At 48.9% G+C, this 23,500-nt stretch overlaps 3 protein-coding genes across 3 annotated transcripts in view; all 3 read left to right on the top strand.

Moving 5' to 3' along the window:
* LOC129734894 (protein FAM219A-like) overlaps positions 1 to 10,106 on the top strand; it is a 50,061-nt gene extending 39,955 nt beyond the window's left edge. The window contains exon 6 of the mRNA XM_055700265.1: positions 437 to 10,106. Coding sequence (XP_055556240.1) covers positions 437 to 595 — 159 coding nt within the window. The 3' untranslated portion in view covers positions 596 to 10,106. The remainder of the gene's footprint in view (positions 1 to 436) is intronic.
* Positions 1 to 23,500, top strand: part of LOC129734925 (uncharacterized) — a 254,926-nt gene that overhangs the window by 174,956 nt on the left and 56,470 nt on the right. The window lies entirely within an intron of this gene.
* LOC129734893 (spermatid-specific manchette-related protein 1-like) lies at positions 8,896 to 17,131 on the top strand. Its single transcript, XM_055700264.1, is given in 11 exon segments — positions 8,896 to 8,957; positions 12,471 to 12,532; positions 12,535 to 12,605; positions 14,032 to 14,043; positions 14,045 to 14,175; positions 14,714 to 14,798; positions 14,801 to 14,827; positions 14,938 to 15,013; positions 15,552 to 15,727; positions 15,729 to 15,766; positions 15,865 to 17,131. Coding segments are annotated over 11 exon segments (903 nt in total). The 3' UTR covers positions 16,028 to 17,131.

Here is a 23,500-nt window from a genome sequence, read left to right as displayed (position 1 = left end):
CTAATGAAGTGTTCACCCAGATATGGCTAGACAGCACTTGAATTCAAGATTACAAAAAGCCAAGAGGCTTTGCCACCTTTTAACTGCTATGGTGTTCCAGGCTGAGAGGAGGGGCTGCCCAGCTGCCAGTCAGTTTATTATCATTATTATTACATTACTTTAAATGAGTAATCATCTTCATAAAAAGATTATTCCAGAATAAAATTGTGTATCAACTTGCTACTCTGGAATATCTCACTCTAGATATTCCTATTCTGGAAGAAGTTAGAACAACAGAAGGCAGCCCTCACTTGTGGTCAAAAACTGAGACTCTTTCATTGATGGAGCAGCTGCTAATGACAGAGAAATATTTTCCAGAATAAGGGACCTCCTTCCTCTTCTGACCATCAGAAGGAAGAAGTCTCAAGTGTTTGACTGTTTGTCTCTTTGTCTGTAGCAGATCAACCAAGACTTGAACATCCAGCTGCTAAAGGATGGGTACCGGTTAGATGAGATCCCAGATGATGAGGACCTCGACCTAATCCCCCCTAAATCGGTCAACCCTACCTGCATGTGTTGCCAAGCCACCTCCTCCACTGCCTGTCACATCCAGTAGTGAGGCCAGCAGGCTGTGATCAGTGCTTTCCACTATAACTGTAAAACTTAACAGCCATTGCTTCCTCCTATGGTAGGACATGCACCTCTTTGTGTTCATGGAGCCAGGAGAAGCCAAAAAGTTCATTTTATGATTGGTTAATAAGTTATTTTAAACTATGGTTAAACAAAAGAGAAGTTGCTCATAGTGCCAGACAGTGCCTGGCAGAACTGACTGGTCTGGAGAGCAAACGCGGGAGGGTCCAGAGATGCCTCCTTGGTTTGTGTCGGCACTGGAGATGGTTTTTTTGTAAGGTGTATGTTCCAGAATGGGAAGGGTTAGATGGGGCTGCAGTTACTTCTATCCACCGAAACCAATCCATCTATAAGATCAGGAGTGAGTCTGAGGTGTCAGAGGGTTTTACCTGTGGGAGGAGGTCAGTTCTTAATTCATTCATTAAACCTAATTCATTTGCAGAACCAAAATTATCCCATAACCAGGGCACAGGAATGGGAATGGAGCAGGGCATCTTTCTTATGGCAAGGCTAGCCAGAACTAGCATGACACAATTCATTCACTTGTGAAGAGGATAAATAAGTGGCATTTCACCGTGAGTCAGTACTAGCTAAAACTGTTGTGTCATATATCCAATGAAATCTATCCTTAGTTCCACATTAAATGATCACCAAACACATCAGATTCAATCTGCAATCCATCCATGCTCTTCAGGGATTCAGTCCTTGCCTAAGAATACCATACTTCTGAGTTCAGTCCAGTCACGTATACTGACTTCAGCCTATACTTCATTCATCTTCTACTTCCAAAAATCTTAAAATTTGTTCAGCTAAGAAAAAATGAGTCCTGCAAAAGGCATGACTAGAACTGTGCAGTCTGAAGGTCAGTGCCAGAAAAGCTAGTTGCAGAAAACACATTTTTACAGAGCTTGGCTTTTAATATTCTCTTAATACTGCATCTCTTGGTGCCTGTGGGAGAGATTTGTTAATGCTGAAGGCATCTCTGTGATGGTGTCAGACTTTAGGGGGAGGTTCAGCAACAGCAGGATTATGAACAGCTTCAGCTGAAAAAAACCCATGAGAGGAAATTACTGTTTATCCCATCTTTGCCCACTTGTGAACCAGGCTTGGTCTGTGTTAGAGATGTCCCACATCAGGAGCAATTGTGTTTATTTGGTGCTGGAATAGTTGGGAAACCTAGCATTACATTAGGTGGCTGGATTGAATTGCCAGTTCACCAGCAGATTGCTTTGAATGCAAAATTATTTCTGGAATTAGGAAACATGTCCTCTCCCTGGCCAATCTTACACTACTGGCTCCAGCATACACAGGACTCGGGTGATGGATAGGCTGGCATTTTTCTCAGAGATGAAATCTTTTGCCACAGGCACGACTGTGTGTTTTCCTGCTCTGCTAGGAGGAAGGACCACCTGCCTTGCATCAGCACTTGCTTTAGAGCCTGGGGAAAGGAGAAAGCGAGGGCAATTCTGAGCTTCCCATCAGAATTCCTCTGTCACAAGACAGAGCCTGAGCACTAACCCGAAGGACAGATCCCCCATCTGAAATCTTCATGTAGTGAGTTGAGTCTTTAAAAAGTCCTCTCCATGATTAGGACACTTACTTAATTGTGGGGTTTCACTCTGTGCAGTGCAAGGCATGGTGTCATCCACAGCATGAGCAAAAGAGCAGGCACGCAGGACTCCTGGGCTTTATTATTCACTAGCTGGCTGTGGGCAACCATTAAAGCTGTGTTTTCCCCCCCTCCCTAAAACAGGGCACTGCCACCCTGGCTCCAGGCCACAGAAAGAGGACTGAGTGGTGCTGTTTACTGAGCATCCCTGCCTCCTTGTGCAGAAGTGCTGGTTAACTTGCCAGCTCCTCTAGGAAGAGAGTATTTCTCAATTTAGTTCCGCTCCCCTTCTCATTGCCTAGTAATGCTGAGAGGGAATATTTCCAAAATGTTTCTAAAGAAGCACAAAGCATCAGGTCCCCAAGTCTTTGCTCCTTCCTTTGTGTGTCTGCTTTCCTCTCCATTGCTAGCTCAGATGTGAGGTTAGCAACTTGACTGGAGTGAGAGGAAAGCTCTAACAACACTGTGTAGGGAGAAAAGATAAAAGGGAAAAAGCATTCCTTAAGGAGCCTTTTTAAAAAAAAAATATGGAGAATGTAGTCAAAACCTAACAGAAACCCCATGGTCAAGCCAAATCCTATAGGACATGGCTGAGTCTCTTTAAATATTCACTCTTCTAAAGCAGTTCAGCATTGGTACCATGCAACATCTTCATTGCATTTATCCTCCTGGGTCAGTCTTTGTGCCTTCCAGCTGGCCTGCACACACTCAGCCTTTCCCACAGCCCTTGCTCAGGAGCTCGGAGCATTTCAGTGTGCCTGTTAGAGCAACAAGGCATCTGTTTACATGGGTCAGCCTTGGGAAACTGCAGGTCCCACAGGTCTCCGTCATGCTGCTATCATGTTCAAAGACAGAATGAAGCTTGCTGAGATGGTATCTCCCAGGGCTAACACCTTCCCTCTGAAGGACAGACCTTCCCTGATAACCACTGCCCCATGGCATCATAGCCAAGTCCTTTTATTGCCCCTATTGCTGTTTTTTACCTGCCATGTGCCCTGAGGTATTCCCCAACCCTGCAACCCTGCAACTGCCCTCAGCCCTTTGCATTGTGTTGTAGCGTATGAAGGCCCAGACTCAGGTTGTGGTGCAACCAGAGACACTTTATTGCACAGAGAAGCTCATATTTATATCTCTGAGCCCGGATACAAATTCCATCTGTATGTACCACCAGGCTCAGGGCAGAAACCATTCATGCAGTTACATAGCTATATATCACTACAAGCATGCAAACACCTCTTTGCTACTAGATAACCATGTTTATTTTTCTTACTTCCCTTCACAATACCCAGCTGTTCTCTCATCTCCTGCCAGATCAGACATTCTCCATCCTCCTCTCATGCATCTCTCTTCAGACATTCTCTATCCTTCTCTCCCACATTGCTTGATGTGTATCTGCCTCCAGCACAACCCTTTAGGGTCCCTGGGAGGGAGGGAAATTAATTTAAATGTTAACTACACTCAGTGCTTCCTCCAAATACAGACAGAAGCTCAAGCCAAGTGTTTTTCACTGCACACAGGAGTTGTTGGTTGCACAAATAGCTGTTTTGGCATGACAGTACAGGCCAATGCCATGAAATGGCAATATTTTGGGCTCTCCTCTCTATACTTTGTGTTCATATATTTTAATAGGGGGATAAAGTAGGGGAATAAAGGGTGGGGAAAAGTAGTTACCTGTGTAGGGTCATTATCAGGAAGGCTGAATGGATTAAAGCAATGCACATGTGGCTATCAGAAAATTGAACACTAACTCTTCTGCACCACAGTCCCTTAAGCAGGTTATGACCATGGGGCATGTTTGTTGGCTTGTTATTGAATATGATGGATAGCCTGGCGGTATGTATTTACTGCAGATTGGGCTGGCTCTCCCTATCTGGTCTCATGTTCAGACCTTTGCTTCAGCCAGGTTTTCCTTGTGCCCTCATTGGAGATTATGCTGTGGTGACTTCCCAGGAAGATGTATAGCTATGTGGCCATTCTGGCACTGCTCTCCTTAAACCAGTCTCTGCTGCCATGGGCCAGAGAAGGCAAAAGCAAAGAGCATGGACCCTGACTCTCTGTCACAGCATTATAAAGCCCTAAAATCTACAGAGACACTGGACACTCTCCTATACTGCAGATTGCTTGCAATAAAGCAAATTGTTCCTTGTTCCAGTCTTTGCATCAAACCAGATGATCTTCTCAGGCCCCATTTTCAGTCCTAAGTCATACAGAATACCAAACAGAGGAATGCCATGGAGTATGAAAGGCTGCACCACTGTCCATCTAAATTACCATACAAATAGGATAGCTTATATTTATGCTGGTGCCTCCACAAAGGAATTTGCATTTGATGCCTCCTAAAGCCAGACTGGCTTTTTGTTAGGATTTTATGTCATTTTAGTCACCAAATTACCTGACTTTAAGCAAATTCTTTCCTTTTATCAGATGTTAATTTTTCCCTTTAATGTGAGCTGACTTTGGACTCCAGGGTCTTAGCACTCAACTCAGTCTCTACAGTCAGTCTGCAAACACCCTATTTCCAGAGATCTGTGTGAGGGGGACTATCAATACTCTCCTAGTGTTGAGGAAGGTCTCTAGATAGGATGGTCTAGTCTGCTTTTCTGGTGGTTGTTTGGTTCTTTTATTCTGGTTCTTTGGCTGAAAGAAGGCTGATGTCCAGGCAACCATCCCAAAGGATCATTTGATGTCTTATCAGACACATCTTGAAGCCAACCCTTGGCAGAGCCACTGGATCATATCTGACATTGCTGCATGTCTATCACCAACATGTGCACTCGGCCATTGGGCCTGCTATTCTGTTCTGGCTGTCTTGCCTGCAGATGCCTTGCAACTGCAAAAGCAGGTGTCCAAGCCTGATGCATGGATTTTGAAAGGGACTTCAGGACACTGTGCTACCCCGTGGATAGGATGGACTCAGCTGCTTTTGGTTTGGCTCTCTGGCTCCTTTCTCAAAAGGAGGCACCCACTCTGCTCAGCTGTATGCTGGCTGACACACTGATCTGCAATCCTGAGCATAATCCTTTCCTCTCCATGCAGAGTCTGTCCTCAAGCTGGCCTGCAAGCTGTACAAAGGCATGCAGGAGGCTTGAAAAGTACAGCGCACTGTATGTGACTCAACAGAAACATGAAGATGCTTTTGAAGAAAGGAAGGACCTAGCTGGACACCAGATGGAATGACAGGAAAAGGAAAACAAGCAGTAACTAGAAAGGTTGCCAAGTGCTGTCTTGGCCTAGGGCAGATCCCAGTTGTCTGAGTTAATCTATCTCAGTACAGTACTAATACCAGCAGGGAGCAAAGCTCACTTTCAGATGCACACACCAGAAACACTGTGTCCCTGAGCTGGCACCACAGCCAAATACTACTGTGGAGAGTCTGCTGGACTGTTAGAACACAGAAATGAGATCTAGAATCCCTTGCTGCTGTTGGCACATACTACAGATTTGCTCTAACCTCAGGCAAGTCACATCTCCTCTTGATGTATGTTCCCTTCTGCAGCACAGGGAAGAAAACTGCCTTCCCAAGATGCTACCAACACCTTGCATGGATGTTGCCAAGTGTGTGGCAGACACCACTGAGGATAGCTCTGCAAGCAAGATGCAAAAAGCACACTATAGAAGTTTTATGTGTATTTTCAAAGTACTACAAAGAACAGCAACACAACTCTGCTTTCCCTCTGTTTACCACCTTCTGATGTTGCTTGCATGTGCCAGAAAGCTACAGGGTGGAGGTTAGTAGAGAGATTAAACAGTTTTGGAGGCAGATGTTTGGCAAGGATGTGTTTCCCAGTTATTTGGCAGCTGGCTCTTGCACAGCTGGCTTCTCAATCTGCATGCTGCCACAGAGAATATGTAAGAAGATTTGGTGGACCAACAGCACCATCCCCTGCTAGTGGATTTAAGGAAGTTAAGAGTGCAACTGGGATAGTGAGTGCTGATGGGAGTGAAGAGAGCATTGAAGGGTTCCTTTGGGATATTCCCACGGCAGTTTTGTGCTCTTACTTTTAGCATCCATGTAATGATCTGAGGGTATAAACTGGCACTTTTGCCAGGGCTCTTCCTTTACCATTCTCCCTTAGAGCTCACACGGGGTATGGCCACTCTTACCTAGAATGAAGCAGGCTTTGTTACCTGGCTGCTGCTTGGCTCAGCAAGCACAGGTTGCATGTGCCACTCTAAATATACCCTGGCTTTGACTTCTACCACCCTTCAGAGCTGAGTCTTCACATCACCCTCCTTCCTATTTCTACTTCTCATATCTCAAAAGAAACATCTGCATAGATGGGCAGTGCCACAGGGCAAGCTGGGCTAGGTTGAGCCTAAGGGGAAGTCATGGGAAGGTGTTAATTTTAAGGTGCTTTTCACCTCTAAGAGAACATGGCATCCTTGTCACTTCCTTTCAAGGCTTTCCTGTGTCAGGGATTGCTCCAAACCTTGAACCACATCTCATCAGACAAACCCACCTCTGTTACAGAGCCACACAAGCCCTGAAGCAGAAGGGTCAGCAACTTAGCATAGAGGAAGAGGTGACCTGGGATTACCTACAGAAGATTAATGCCAGACTGCATTAAAACCAGGTGCAGGTTTCTCACAGGGGCTGGCATCTTTATTTTAAGTCCCTGTATTGTGCAACTGAGCTGCTGCATTGCTTCCAAAAAATTACAGCTACATCCTCTCCTTTGGCCCCCTTGACATTGGTGGCAATCCCAGGATCACAGCAGCTAAATGCTGACTGAGCACTCCTCTGACATCTTGCTGAGAAGGCAAAGGCCAAGGACTAATTGAGATTACATGGAGCAAAGCACCATGGCCCACACAACCATGCAGCAAGGCACATCACAGAGTGTCATGGACACCAGCAGGACAGGTTGCAGCTTCCCCTGGTGCCTGCAGAGAGCAGCTTTTCCCATTGCTTCCCAGACCCAGTTGCCAGCAGAAACTGGTGGTGGCTCCAAGCCTTTCTCTTTCTGTAATAAGCTGCTCCAGCAAAAAATGGATTTGCTCCTGGAAGGAGCCCATCTCACTGGTTGTGCCTGGTCTGTGGAGCCATTCCATAGTAACAAATAGTGATACAGGTGGTAAGATTGCATCAGGGAGTGGAAGGTACAAAAGAAGCCTCATTAAAATGTGACTGTCTCAGACATGTCACTGGAAACCAGCACAGCAGGCACCAGGAAAAGGCCACCAAAAGGCCATGCTGAGATAAGTCCCATTATCTACTGAGATGTTTGCCTTCCCAGAGCAGCATTTCTCCCCTAGTTGCCCATCCAGCTGCCCCAGATGAGCTCACCAGGAAGAACTGCTCTCCAACTGGGCTGCCTTCTCCCTTCTGCACTGGTCCCAAAAGAGCTGTGACTCCTTTTGTTACCCACCTTCCTCAAACCTGCATGATTTGGGAGACATGAAGTTTACTGGGAGATGTAATACAGACCCACAGAGAGAGCTGGAAAACTTGGACAAGCTCTCTTCACAACAGCCCTTCTTGTTTTTATCACCTTCATCTCCATCCCCAGTTCACTGATTTCTCTGCTCAGGTTTTTGCACAGAAAAGCTGGGATAGCAGCTGTGTTCAGCTTGTAGCTGCCTCTGTCCTGAGACAAACCCAAGGCAAACATCAGACCAGTGGGAGATCCAACAACTGTGATGGTGGGTGAGAAAGAGAGCAGGCTGGGATTTCTCATCATGTGAAGGCAGTGGGTCTGAGGGTTAGCCAGGCTAGTGTAAAACCTTGGTGTGATCCAGCAAGCTAAGCCAGCCACTTTCACCCTCCTGGGCTCAGCGCTGCGGGAGGTCTGGGACCCAAGCACCAGGTCCCAGGCTTGCCAGCCCATGTGCAAATAGACTGGAGACCTGCAGCAGAGGCACAAGTGGGAAGTCTGTTGGCTGTACCCTTGCTATGCTGGGGCAGGGCACTGTTGAGATGCTGTGGTAGGGCTGTAGTTGTGCAGGGAGAAAGACTCTTGCAGAGGATGAAGTCTTTGCAGGGGAGAAAATTCAGAAAGTGTTTTTTTCTCCCCCTTTTTGCACATTTTTAACCATTTTTACTCCTTCCACAGGGGTTAATGAACCTTCAGTTTAATAAAGAAGGAAACGAGCCACCATTAAATAGCTTTCTGAAGGGTTCTGAAAGCAGGCACCACTTGCATGCAGAGCTGGTCTGTGCCTAACATGCAACTTCCAGACCTCATTGTACATCCTGTAGTTGAGTCACCATGTGTGCTGTGGGGACTGGGATGGGAGAGTCAGCACTGACCATCATGTCAAACAGCCACAGATTCCCAAACTGACGAAGAATCAGGCCAGGAAATGGGGAAAGCAGCAGTGACAATAGAAGGATGACTAGTTGTCACAGGTAAACTTCAGTATCTATGTCCAATGGCTAGTTCTAGAATCACAAGCCTTGTTATATTGCACACGTCCTCCTTCCACTCCTTTTCTCAAAGCAGATATCATCTTCCCCCCCATCCTCCCATGCACTACTGATGAGCATCAGAGGTATGCACCAAAGTTACTCTCAGCCCAGTTCTGCATCCCTCTCTCCCACCTGAACTCAAGGCAGTCCAGACAGTTGATGGCCATCACAAGTCTTTATTTTTAGTAACTCCGCTTGGGTTTCTTTCCTTGTGTACCATAGCTTCCTCCCCGTGTACTCTAGCAGGGCAAAACAGGAAGCTCCAACCATGTCCCAAGAAGCTTTTTCGGCCCCTGGCAGCACCTTGCAGACGTACACCTCACTGGGAATGTACTGGGTCAATGTTGGTGAGATCTGGCGCTGCTGATCTTGCGTAGGTGGCAGCTGATGGGGATCCACCAGGAGAAACTGGCAGGAAGTGGCTACTGTCCCTTTTTTTTTTTTTTTTTTTTTTTTTTGAGGGAGAGGGGGATTTTTTTTGGCATTATGATTATTGTCCACCTTCCAGTGGCCAAGTTCTGGGTTGCATTAATAACTGGGTTTAATTGGCTGTCTGGGCAGATATGGAGCTTCACACCAACCTTAATAGCAAACACCACGGCTGTATCCAGAGCCTGGATACAAGCTGGGTTTGGAGAAGCCTGGCAAAGTGCTTTCAGCAGGCTCCAGGTAGCCGTTTCTGGCAGACAGGGAAATAGTACTCCTCAGAGTCCGGATCAGATCTGCACTTCCATTTCGTGTCCTTAGCTTGGAAAAAAATCAACCCAAGCAAACGCTTCCCAGGTCTCATTTCCCCATGTGGTGCCTGGTGCCCCAGGGGAGGAGATGGCAGGAGACATTTGGGGGTCACTGAAGGTAAGATCCTTTTTGGATGTATTTAATGGAAATATCTTTCAGGAGGAGAAGTCTCCTGACCTTTGTGTTAATCTCAGAGCAGGAGATGAATTTCCAGCTGTCCTTGCATATAGTGAAACATAGCTGAAACAGCCAAATGCAAAGTACAGTTAAATGTAGGGTTTGACCTGAATAACCTTTTAATTAGGAAGATGAATTTGTTGTAGCTTGACTTTAGTCCATGTTAGGAACCTGCTAATCATTTGACATGCAGAGTGTATTAATGCTCCACTTGGCCATTGGTTTTATTATCTGGGTTTGGGAGTTTTTTCACTCCTGAAGCATCAGTCTGCATCTTGTATGGTTTTTTTTTTTCTTTTTTCCTGTTCAGAACATGTAGCACACTGTTGTACTACTGTTCCTATCTGTGCAGAGTATTGCCTTAAACAGATCAGTTGTGTTGTGGTTTGGTTTGGGTTGTCTTTTTTCTACCATCAGTTTTATGCATTAATTTATTTTAAAATGTGGGGTTTTTTGAAAAACATGAAATGTATAATAGTTTTTTTTAACATTTCCATTGCAGTATTTATCATTGTTACTGTCTGTGTGTAGTGTAACAGAATTAATATTAAACAGCATACATATGAAAAACAGCCTGCCAGACTGTCATTGGAGCGAACTGTGGTGAGAGGGTATGAACCACACCATCTCATCTGAGCCCCCAGCAATCGCAGATACTGAAATTGAGGGGGCAGCCTTCATTCCATGGCCAATACCAGCTGCTTGGGCTCAGTAGAAGCAGCTGATGTGGAGTTGTGCTATATGGCACAGTTAAACCCACTGGGGCCAACCAGCCCCCAGCCAGCATTTGGGAAGGCTTCTCCTCAAGGCAGTAGGAAGGCACATTGGGTGGGACCCAGCCCCTGCACCTGGGCTACACCTCTCCTCCTGACAGCTACAGAAGCAGAAGGAAGTGCTGCATCTATACAACATTGATGGGTGAAATAACCTTTTCTCCAGCCTTGCAGTCATTCCTGCCCCTTAAAGCTGTTGGCATAAGAATCAAGCACTGATTTTATAGTCTAACATCAGCAGCTGGAAACCCTAGGGACTGCTGGGGACAGGGGACAGCTATGGGGGGCCACTGGCTCACTCTGACAGCTGACCCAGTGCAGGGTGAGTCATCCCCCCAACCAAAAGGCTCAGACCCCACCTCTCTTCAGAGTGGTGCTCCCCAGATTGTGCCCCAAGGCCACAGGAGTGAGGAGGGAGAGGCATCACTGACATCCCTGTGTCCACCCTCTTCCCCCCCCCCCCGGCTCCCAGGAGGGGACAGGGCCTGAGCCTGGCTCAACAGAGACCAGCAGGGCATGAAAAAAATCAATGGCAGATTTTCTTCATTTCAACAGCACGTTAATCACATTTACCTGGATGCATTTGGGTGCCCTAGGCTGCCCAGCCCCACCATCCCACAACAAAAAGAGCAGGGCTCAGCAGCCCTTCAGGAGGACAGGTTGGCATCCACCCTGCCAAGATGGACATGAGTCTTCACTGGTCATCCCCAAAAACATGGCAGCAGAGGGGTTGGGCTTCTGCGAGCCCTCACAGGGCTGGAGGCGGGAGCAGAGCGGGTCTCTGAGTCAGCACTGTGTGACAAGCCAAGCCAGAGTAGGGTTTCTGCTCAGCTCACCATCTCAGAGAAAAGCAAACCCGGTTCACGCATATCCCTCCCTGTCATAACCTGACTGCCTCTGTGCTGAGATAGATAAGGATTGCTTACTCCAGCTGCAGAGCCCATCACAGCACTCAAGACAGAAGAGCAAATGAACCGCACAGGGTCACCTAAATCCAACTTTTTAATTAAAAAGGGCAGACAGAGCAGGTGGTAAGTCCCCTGGCTACCCCAGCAGACTGAGCCAGAAGTGCCTGGTGCTGTACCCTGGCTGCACAGGTGCAGCGCTGTGTGCACACAGTTGGGTTACTGCAAGATTTCCAAGGAAATATGGGAGAGAGGGGCTGGAAAAACAACTACTGATCCTGCACCTCCCAAAATAAAATTATCTTGACTAGGATCAGCTGAAACTGTTTCCTACCATTGTTAAGCTAATTGCCTGCAGGAGGGGAGGAAGCCCAGAGCCAAGACAAAGCTAGGAGGGTGCAGCTGTGGCCATGGAGTGATGCAGTGTCATGGTTTAACCCTAGCTAGCAACCAAGCACTACGCAGCTGCTTGCTCATTACCCCCACCACCACCACCTGGAGAGGTGGGGAGGGGAACTGGAAAGGGATGTAAAACTTGAGGGTTGAGATAAGAACAATTTAATAATTTAAATAGAATAAAAAGGTAAGAACAATAATAATAACAACAGTTATAATGGAAAGGTGGGGAAAAGGAACAAAATCCAAAGGAAAAGGGAGAAAGGAAAACAAGTGATGCATAGTACAACTGCTCACCACCTGCTGACCGATGCCCAGCCAGTACCTGAGCAACGATCCCCAGGCCCCAGTTAACTCCCCAAGTTTATATACCAAGCACGACGTCCCATGGTATGGAACACCTCTTTGGCTGGTTCAAGTCAGATGACCTGGCTGTGTCCCTTCCCAGTTTCTTGTGACCCTCCAACCCTCTGGCTGGCAAGGCCTGAGAAACCAAAAAGTCCTTGACTTAGTATAAACATTACCCAGCAAGAACTAAAAACATCAGTGTGCTATCAACATTGTTCTCATATCAGAGCCAAAACACAGAACTGTACTAGCTACTAAGAAGAAAGTTAACTCCATCCCAGCCAAAATCAGGACATGCAGGCAGCAATTGTGCCCTAGCCTGGGACCTGTTATTCTTGGTAGTGCAGCCACAGGGCTGACAGTCATCAAATCTCCCTTCTCTTACACTATGATATCACCAATGGCTTAAGCACCACCCTGGGCTGGTAGAGCAGTAGCACCAGAGCCCTATTCCCTTTCCTGAGTGGGCTGGGAGCCTCCAGCTCCATGCAGTGCTGCTGATCCAGTGGGGTACCCTGGGACCCTCCAGGAAAACACAAGACCCCTGTCAGTACTTACACTGACTCCTACTGCCGGTCAAAAAGACCATCCAAGAGCAGGCTCCACTGCAGCTCTGGAAAGAAAATAAGTTTGTGATGCAAGTAAATGCCACAGGAGAAGGAAACCTTAGGACAGGGGTCCTCAAACTACAGCCCGTGGGCTGGATACAGCCCCCCCAGGGTCCTCAATCCGGCCCCTGGTATTTACAGAACCCTCCCGCCCCCCCCCCCCCCCCCCCCCCCCCCCGCCGGGGGTTGGGGGGGGGGAACCAAGCAGCCGCAGATGACCTCCTGCCACTTCATCTGCGCACCGGCCCCCTGTTTAAAAAGTTTGAGGACCCTTGCCTTAGGATTTCTACCCCAACCTGGTTGTGGGTGCTTGGTGCCGGGCAGGTGGTATGGGGACTCATGATGTGCCTTGCTGCACGGCTGTAATGGGGGGGGGGTCATGCTCCCTGGTTTGCAAAATGTTTAATACCCCACAGCCTGTGCTTGCTGGCTTCTTGTCTCCTGGAGCTGCACCCTGCAGTGGCTTCAGGCTTATGGGGCAGGTGGTTGCCAGTACAAGTTCTCACGTTAGCCCTGTCCATCAGTAGGTTTCAGAGTGTGCAGGGAGAAGGATCTTGATGAGGAAGGGGAAACTGAAGGAGTGGCATAGCTCAGCCCAAGGCTGATGCCTAACACGATGGTGATGGGGGAGCAGATCAGGTGGCTCTGAGAACTGCTCCAACACACAGCTTGCAGGCTTGGCTCAGCTTGGGGGGGGGGGGGGGGCTCTATGCCAGGGAGACCCTACAGGGGCCAGGTGGGAGATCTGAGCGCTGCAACACCTCTCCCAGCCCTAGTCCTGGAGGAATCCCTGAGCCGTGTTATCACTCTGGGCGGGGTGTCTGTGGGACATCACACGCATGCTGTGGAAGTGCAGCTCTCCCCACATGGGCTAAAAAGAATGCAGGCTCCAATGTGAAGCACATTGCAAACTGGCTCATCTCTTGCAGCCTTGCTAGACTGTGCATTATAATAAGGGAGCTGGCAGAGAGCATGGAGAGGGATGTCACCACTGTGCAGGGACAGAAATGGCTCATGCAACCGGAGTACCTGTCTGCCCTGCAAGACCCCAGCCCTCTTGGGCTTTGTCAGCTGTAGGAAATTGGCTTTATCCTGTAACCCGCTTCTCAACCTCTGCTGGCCCCATACCTGGCAGCCCCAGTGCACCCACCCCATATCCTGCTCTGCAAAGCTCCCAGATGCCTACGGACACCCTGGGTGCAGGGGGAAAGGAGCCAGTGATGCCTGGCCATTTTCCATCCCCCAGCTTTGGGCGAGTGGGAAGCTTTTCAGGGTGAAATCACGGTGCTGCTGCAGCCCCCATGATCACCCACCACAGAGGAGTGGGGCTTGGCGCTTGTGGCAGGTCTCTGGTGTTAGACCCTGCCCAGTAATCGGCTTCACCGTGTGCCCCAACACCCACGAAGGCAGGCACTGCCGTATGGCCTGGGCATCTCTCCCCACTCACTGCTGTCTCTAGGGATTAATGATGACCCCTGGTGCAAAATCTGGCAAGCCAATGTCAGCCTGAGCAGCTGATTAAGGCAGTGATGCAGAAGTACTACAGGAATGCCATCAGCCCTGCTGGCTGGCCAGGTCTGAAGGTACTGCTGAAGTCCCAACCATCCCCCTCCCAGCATCACACAGGGCATGTCCCCATGGGTCATGGGGACAAGGTCTGAGGGTAGTGGGAGCAGCTCTGTTCATCCCCCCCTTTTGCATCCTGTGTTCCCCCCCACAGTGGTGAAGAGGCCCTCCCTCAGCATCTGCACTTGTGGCTTTGATGTGGCTGCCCATACCCATCTCCACACTGAGACTGTCCTGGTCCCAGGGATGTCTGCAGATCCCCAGAGCTCGCTCCCCGGGTGGCCCCTAAATACCCCCTGGTTGTAGGTACTGCCTGGGGGACGCCCTCCTGGCATACCATATCTTCCAGGGACCAAGGTTGTGTGAGCAAGGATGAGTGAGTGACTGATTGGCTGGAAGTGGTGGGTGTCACCTCCATACAGAAATTTAACAAGGACTCTGGGAGCAGCACCTCTGACAAGCCCTCTGGCCCCATGGCACTGCATTTGGGGGAGAGGGGGAACAGTCGGGATGCTCTGGCCATCCCCTGCATCTCTGGTACCACAGGACACCACTGCTTGTCGCTTTCATGTTGTGAAGTACAAAACAGTTTTTGTCAAGGAAGACAAATACATCCCCTGGAGAATGGGTCCCTACAACAGCACAGCCTGGAATAAGCACTCTCCTCCTACCTCCCCCTCCTGCCCAAGGTCGGGTCTGGCCCCTCCTGCCCCACCCCCTCAAACCAGAGCTGCCAGCACCTCAGGCGCTGCAGAGAAAGAGTGGCAATCCTGCAAAGGCGTGCCATTGCTCCTTGCAGGACACAAGGATGGAGACCTTCCTGCACAACATACCCATGCCATGCCACCCAAAACGTGCCTGCCTCAATCAATCTGATAACTACTGAAGAGGGTCCCCCATGGAGAGTCGGCCAAGTCACGACAATCACACCAATATGGCTACATGCTGTGTTCACTTTATTAAACAAACAGGTCATATTTATAACTTAAACCAACCGCTCACACGACTCTACACACAGGTGATTGGATAAGAGTCTCTGGCCACGCGGGCGTCCGTGTCACTGATCGGTGAGCATGCTGCAGGCACCTGATCAGAGTGTGCCAATGACAGTGTGTGGATTTCTTGGTTCCCAGGACTTGCTCTGCACCTGGCTTCTTGTTTGTGCACAGCTTGTTTTCTTTCTCACACTGCTTGTTCCAAGGACAATTTAAAGTTACTCTGCAGCTTCAACTATCAGGCCTGGGTTGTCCAACACGGACAATGGTAACATATGTCCTCAGTCCTTTAAAAATTCCTCTACAAACTACCATTGCCCTGCCCCTGTGCTTCTGCTGTAGCTGTGCCTGTGCCGTGCCAGCAGCTGACAGGCTGGTTGCTCCTCCTCATCCTTACCCTTGCCATCCCTCTGCTTGCAGAGGGAGGTGGCCACCAATATGCTGCACAGGCTGTCACGGCTCTCGCCACTGTCCCTGCAGCCTGTGTATACTGTGATGGGGAGGGGATCCTTCCAGGGCTACTACAGCCCCTGCTCTGGGCACCACTACTGCCTGTGAAGGATGGGCTACTACATCAGTGGGGGCCCCACCATTCAGAAGGCATCTCCACATGCTAGCAGAGAGGGCTGTAAAGCTGAGATGGCTTTCCATGGGATGGGATGGGTTGGGTTGGGATGCACATGACCTGTTCTCGAGGCCACTGCTCACCCTACTTCTGCTGTCTCTTGCATGAATATCCTGTGCTGCAGTTACAGCCCCACAGCAATGGTCTGTGCATCTACACATCACCCCAAGCCATCCTCCCTGTACACAAACCCTAGGTGCAGACAGGTTCAATGGGGAGAGTGCTCCAGGCAGGGTGCCCTGGGGGAAAAGCCTATTATTTTTTCCTGACACCAGCCAGCCACTAGGTCTCTTTTCATTAGGTTTTCATGCAAAATTACTCAGAGGATTATTCTGGGGGTGATGATATGGGCTGCGGACCCTGAGGGGTAACAGGTCCCATCATGTTGCCCACACAGGCAGCAATGCAGCTGCTGCACCTCCGTCTCACAGGATAAATGGACATGACTGGATGCCATTATGATGCTGGGCTCTGGAGTGTGTTGTTGCCACCTGCAGAGAAGCAGTGACCAAATTTACTCCCAGGGCAGACGTTTCTATTCTCGGTCTTATCCTGCAATCCTTGGGACTGTATGGCACCTGAAATCTTGCTGGCACCCCTAAGCCTGACTGCATATAGCTCAGCATCTCTCAGATTTTTGGGGCCACATCAGTGTTTCCTGTGCTGCTCTTGTATTTTCTGTCATCATCACTTGCTCTTATCCAAGAACCTGTTCTCTGGTCACAGTGTTCTTCCCACAGTAATCAGCCCTGTCCCTTACCTGCTGCAGGTCCAGCAGCACCTTTTAATCCCCACATGTTTACCTTTAGGATGTCTCCATTGCTGAGGCAGCTCTTTTCCTGGAACAGCCTTGAGGAAGCAGCAAAGGGCAAGGAGAGGCTGTTCAACCAGCTTAGTCATCACTCTGCTACTACATCAACCCCCACAGTCCAAAATTAGGCTTCAGGCTTGCAGAAAACATGCAATTGGCTTTAAATTCGTGAGCCCAGAAGCTAAAACCAAACAACAAGAACAAACTGAGAGTGCTGGGTTCCCTGTAGATGTCCCTATGCCCAAGCTTTGGTGAGATGCTTCTCAAGGTTTTCTCTGCTGAGAAACAGGCAGATTTGCTTGGACTTGCATGGCTCTGTGAATGAAGGTTTTAGGTAAATGACAGTGCAAGGGTGAGTGGGCATTTGCAGGGTGGGAGACCCACTGGAAGCAGCTGACTGAGATGGCAATGCCAGGGAGCTTCAGCTCTTCTTTCTGGGCTTTGCTTTGGTCTCAGCACCCAAAGACACACCCCAAAGTGGATGGGGGCAGCTGTGTGTCTGCTTCTTGCCCCTAAATGATGCAGGCAGCCAGAAGCATGTTTTCTGCTCTTCCTCACTGGAGTTTCATCCTCCTATGGCTGCTAACTTTATCTCCTCTCTTAGGTGGGACACAAACCACTTCAAGAAGACAGGAGTCCAGAGAGACAGCTACACCATTGTCACGGTCCACTCAGTGGACTCATGATGGTTCGTTTACTATGATCTTGAGGCACAAAAAAAAAAGGCGACCACACCAAGGGGTTATGCTTTGATCAAACAGCGCAACTTTATTGTTTGCCCGTAAAGCGGCATGCAGTAAATAGAGTGACAGGAAGGGAAGAAAAGGTAAAGTAAAAAGAAAAGGAAAGAGGATTATAGCTACCACCACAGGTCCAAGGTGTCCCTATAGTCCCAGGACCAGGCAGCATCCCACCAGTCCTTCCGATTGTCGTGATCCTTCGTGGGGAAGATCTTCAAAGTTCGGTTGCTAAGGAGCCATCTTTTATGCCAAGCAACACACCTTGCTCCTCCTCTGGCCCATGGATTGTTGCCAGTCTCTGCCTTCTTGAGCAAGGTTACCACCCATGTCCAAAGAGGAGTGCCTGAGGCGTGGTTTGCCTTAGAGGCGAGTAGCTTCAGACCAGGAGGAGTGTTTTTGTATTATAATGATATTACAATGGAGAAAGTTCACCTGAAGTTCAATTTTTCTGGTTTGTTGCTACGACAGTGGTTGTGATCCATCTTCTGGACAGCGGTTATGTGGCCTTATTTTAGTTGTACCTTTCAGTCCCAGGTAGCAGGGAGCGGCATAGTACTCCTCGTACCATACAGTTCTCTTTCCCAGGGTCTTTGTGTCTTGGTGTCCATGAGGACCACATTCCATCTCCAGGTCTCTGTTGGCAATGTTGAGACAATATTGTTCTCTTTGGACTGACTCTTACAACCATCCACTCTGAGTTTGCTTTGGAGGCTTACTCTGCCTCATAGCACTGGTGAAGAGAAAAGATGAACTTTCATTAAAACTGGCTTGAGCAACCATTCCCCTCAGACCTTTTCCTACAAGCTGGGGAAGTCCCCAGGGAAGGGGAATAAAATTCAGTGACTGCTGGCTTGGTGTGCACTTTAACAACCCTCAGGGTCTGGTGTCCTGCCACCACCTGGCACACAAGGAAAAGCTTTCAGAGCATAGTAACAGAGCCAGAAATAAAAGCAATTGTTGATACCAGTATTTGTCAACTCCACTCTGAGCTGATTAGCATGTGCTTGCTTTTGTCAAGTTATCCAGGAGGAGCTGCCAAACATCTGGGAGGCTGAGCACTGACATGGACTAAATAAGGAGGAGGAATTGAAAGCAGCACTTAATTAATGAAGTCATGAAATGCCCTTCTCAGAGGAAGATCTGGGAGCCCAGTATCAGCAGGGAACACCACCCAGAGCCTCCCACACATGCTTTGGAATATAAACTGTGGTACTCACAGGAGGGATGTTCTAGCATGGAGCCATCTGGGTCTCCATGTCCCCATGGGGCAGCACTGCTGCCAAGCTGTGCCCACCCCAAGCAGCACCTGAACACCACTAGGGACAGGGAAAGACCCATGAAAACTCCATCCCCTGGCAGCTAGGGCATCCCAGTGCAGGCCGCCCACCACCACCGCCACCAAACCCCAGCACAGCCCCAGGGGAAGGTATCAACCCCTAAGTGCCCCTGGGCATCCCCAGCAGTACCAATCCCCGGGGAGCCCCATCGGCTCCAACTCCCGGAGCAGCACCGCCGCCACCAGTGCTGCGGCCGCCGGGGAGCTGTGGGGGCTGAACTACATCTCCCAGCGGGGAGCGTCAAGATGGTGGGATGCACCCAACACCAGAACCGCTGCGGACCTCCGGGTGCGCTCATCCCCGGTGCCCCCTGCTCTGTCCCCAGTGTCGCGCAGAGCACAGCTATGGCCCAGCGTCGCCTGTAAGTTTGCCGGCTCCCGGGGCTGCCCCCTGGGAAAAGATGCTGCAGCCTCCGGGGGAAGTTTGGGGTGTGCATCTCCCGGTATGAGGGGGATTACCCGGCTCCCGGAGGGAGGGGTCTGGGGGCTGGAGGTGGACAGGGGGGTGCCCCGTCCCGCAGGCCCCAGGCTCAGCCGGCAGTGACGCCTGCCTGCTCGCAAAGTCCCGCAGGGAGGGAGGGGTGTCAGTGCAAACTTGCACCCTAACCTTTGGAGTGCAAGCCTTGTGCAAGTTTTTCTTGTGATGGTGTCATGATTTAATCCTGGCCAGCAACTAAGCACCACACAGCCGCTCACACAGTCCCTGCTGGTGGGATGGGTGAGAGAATCAGAAGGGTAAAAGTGAGAAAACTCATGGGTTGAGATAAAGACAGTTTAATAATTGAAATAAAATATTATAGTAATAATAAAAAAGGAAAATAACAGAGAGAAATAAAACCGAGGAAAGACAAGTGATGCAAATGAAAACAATTGCTCACCACCGACCAACTGATGCCCAGCCAGCTCCTGAGCAGCCCCCCCCCCCCCCCAGCTTTATATGCTGAACATGACATCATATAGTATGGAATATCCCTTTGGTCAGTTGGGGTCAGCTGTCCTGGCTGTTCCCCCTCCCAACTTTTTGTGCACCCCCAGCCTACTTGCTTGGTGGGGCTGTATGAGGAGCAGAAAAGGCCTTGACTCTGTGTAAGCACTGCTCAGCAGTAATGGAAACATCCCTGTATTATCAACACTGTTTCCAGCACAAATCCAAAACATAGCCCCATACTAGCTACTGTGAAGAAAATTAACTCTATCCCAGCCAAAACCAGCACAGATGGGTAGGGGTCTTTCCATCCAGAGAAGATTAATGGAGCCCTGAGATGTGTCCCTGGCTCTGATTGCAACGTGCACCTTCAACTTTTACCGCTAGACAGATGTTTGGCAATGGAAACTTCAGCAGATGGGTTTACACAGCGTGTTGTGCAATGTGCCAGGTTGGGTTTGGAGTGGTTTCTGGGACAGCCCCTCCATCAGAAAGTGCCAGCAGTAGCAGTGAGCAGCCAGAGCTGTTTGAGAAGGCACAAATCCTTTCTCCTTTTCCCCTCCCTCTTGGGATACTTGTGGACCCCAAAGGGCAAGTGCCCAGCACAGCAGGCATCCGCAGTCCAGCAGGGGGTGAAGGTGGGGTGGTTGTGTCTGCATGGCTGGATATGCATGTGGAAGAGCCGCCAGCAATCATTTTAAGAGACTGATGATTGGTTTTGGCCCAAGGGTGGCCAGCATCACTGGCACTGTTGGATACAGGTGGAAATTTGGAGTCTCAAGTTGCCAGCCCAGCTCCGAGAGCCATCTGCTGCTCTCTGGAGTTGCCAGTACCTGGAGTTTTGTGGTGACTCAATGGCTGTGCTGGAGGGCTGTGCTTAGATTTCTTCCTATTTCTTCCCCAAGTCTCTTTGTAGCACTTGGGTGCTGGGGTGGGCTCAGGTTTCAGCCTGCCTCAGTATCTAAAATGTTGAGCACTCCTGTCATGGTTTAGGCAACTAAGCACCACCCAGCCGCTCACTCACTCCCCCCTCACCCAGAGGGATGGGAAGGAGAATAAGAAAGGAATGTAAAACTCGATGGTTGAGGTGAGAACAATTTAATAGGTAAAGCAAAAGCTGCACATGCAAGCAAAGCAAAACAAGGAATTCATTCACTACTTTCCACGAGCAGGCAGGTGTTCGGCCATCCCCAGGAAAGAAGGGCTCCATCACATGTAACAGTTACTCAGGAAGACAAATGCCATAATGCCCCCTCTTCCTTTTTCGTCCGCCAGCTTTTATACTCAGCATAATGTAATATGGTATGGAATATCCCTTTGGCTAGTTTGGGTCACCTGTCCTGGCTGTGTCCCCTCCCAATTTCCTGTGCCCCTCCAGCACTCTTGCTGGCAGGGCCTGAGAAACTGAAAAGTCCTTGACTTAGGATAAACATTACCTAGCAACAACTAACAAACATCAGTGTCCTATCAACATTGTTCTCACACCAAATCCAAAACACATCACTGCACCAGCTACTAAAAAGAAAATTAACTCTATCCCAGCTGAAATCAGGACAAATCCCAAAGCACTGAATCGGATCTTTTAAGAGAGGATCTTGGGAGGCAAAATGAGGTACTGGGTCCCACTGTTGGGCAGTTTGTCATGGAGGTTGGGGATGAGCAGGAGTGAGATTCACACCCGTGGGAGCACTGGGGAGAGAGGCACCAGGGGAGACTTGAGGTCGACCCTTGGGTTTTTGGAGTTGGGAATACAGCGGATTGGATGCCCACTATATTCCAACTGAAATCATGGAAGTGATTGTGAACTGGCCAGAAGGCAAAGATTTCAGAATGTCACCAGAGTAAGAGGTGACACATGCTGAAGGAGCCCCATTGTATAATAAATTGCCAGAACATGAGAAGCAATATGCCCTGTTTACTGATGGGTCCTGCCATATTGTAGGAAAGCATCGGAGGTGGAAAGCGGCTATATGGAGTCTCCTATGACAAGTCGCAGATACTGCTGAAGGACAAGGTGAATCAAGCCAGTTTGCAGAAGTGAAAGATATCCAACTGTCTTAGGACAGTGCTGAATGAGAAAAAATGGTCAATACTTCTATACTGACTCATGGATGATGGCAAATGCCCTGCGGGGGTGGTTTCAGCAATGGAAGCAGAGCAATTGGCAATGCAGAGGTAAACCCATCTGGGCTGCTGCATTGTGGCAAGGTATCGCTGCTTGGGTGGAGAACCTGGTTGTGAAGGCACATCATGTACATGCTCACGTACCCAAGAGTCAGGCCACTGAAGAACATCAAAACAACCAGCAGGTAGATCAAGCAGCCAAGACTGAAGTGGCTCAGGTAGATTTGGGTCGGCAACATAAGGGTGAATTATTCATAGCTCAATGGGCCTGTGACCTCAGGCCATCAAGTAAGAGATGCAACATATAGATGGGCTTGTGATCGAGGGGTGGACTTGACCATGGGCACTATCACGCAGGTCATTCATGAATGTGAAATGTACTGTAAGCAAGCCAAGCAGATAAAGCCTCTTTGGTATGGAGGACAATGGCTGAAATATACATATGGGGAGGCTTGGCAGGTCTATTTATACTATATCACACTCCCACAGACCCGCCAAGACAAGCAACACACGCTTACAACGGTGGAAGCAACCACTGGATGGCTGGAAACGTACCCTGTGCCCCATGCCACTGCCCAGAAACACTCTCCTGGGCCTTGAAAAGCAAGTCTTATGGCAACACGGCACCCCAGAAAGAACAGAGTCAGACAACAGAACTAATTTCCAGAACAACCTCATAAGACACCTGGGCAAAGAGCATGGCACTGAGTGGGTATATCATATCCCCTTATCATGCACCAGCCTCTGGGAAAACTGAACAATGTAATGGACTGTTAAAGACTACACTGAGAGCAATGGGTGGTGGGACTTTCAAACATTGGGATACTCATCTAGCAAAAGCCACCTGGTAAGTCAATACTAGAGGATCTGCCAATCAAAAGGGCCCTGCCCAGTCAAAGCTTTTACATACTGTAGAAGGGGAGAAAGTTCCTGTAGTGCATGTAAAAAAATATGCTTGGGAAAACAGTGTGGGTTATTCCTACCTCAAACGAAGTCAACCCCATTTGTGGGATTGCTGTTACTCAGGGACCTGGGTGCACTTGGTGGGTAATGCGGGAGGATGGGGAAGTTTGATGTGTGTCTCAAGAGAACTTGATTTTAGGGTGAAAACAGTCAATGAATTAAATTGTGTGATGTTTATTGCTAGACAACACTGAATATTCTCACTTCTATATGCCCATCATTAAACTGGGCATGTTGCAGTGCCCATCTCTGCCGCTCTGGATTTGGAGATCTGAACCAGACTCCCTTCTGATAGCCACGTTAATAAAGAATGAACTTTGATGAAACCAGACCAGCACAGTGGTGACAGAATCAGAATTGGCTTCAACATGCAAGAATCCAATACCTTGCACCATCTTTCCTGACTTCAAAGACTGTTATGACAGATGGAGCCCAACGTCATGGATTAAATGAACTCAATGGACTTTTAGAGGGATGGTCCATAGACTAAGGGAATGATATCTGTGTTTATATCAAGACAGGGAAGGTGATGATGTATTTTAAGGTGTGGCATGATGTAAATGGTGTGGAATAAGGGGTGGATACTGTCTTGGTTTCAGCTGGGATAGAGTTAATTTTCTTCTTAGTAGGTGGTACAATGCTGTGTTTTGGATTTAGTATGAGAATAATGTTGATAACACAGTTTTTACTTGTTGTTAGGTAATGTTTATACTAAGTCAGTTTCTTATGCTCTGCCAGAGAGAAGGGCGGGGTGTCACAAGAAATTGGGAGGAGACACCACCAGGACAGCTGACCCAAACTAACGAAAGGGATATTCCATGCCATAGAACATCATGCTGAGTA

The sequence above is a fragment of the Falco cherrug genome, assembly GCF_023634085.1.
Source record: "Falco cherrug isolate bFalChe1 chromosome W unlocalized genomic scaffold, bFalChe1.pri SUPER_W_unloc_1, whole genome shotgun sequence".
Classification (NCBI taxonomy): Eukaryota; Metazoa; Chordata; class Aves; order Falconiformes; family Falconidae; genus Falco; species Falco cherrug.
Note: the sequence above shows the minus strand (reverse complement) of the source record. Positions and strands in the feature narration are given on the sequence as shown.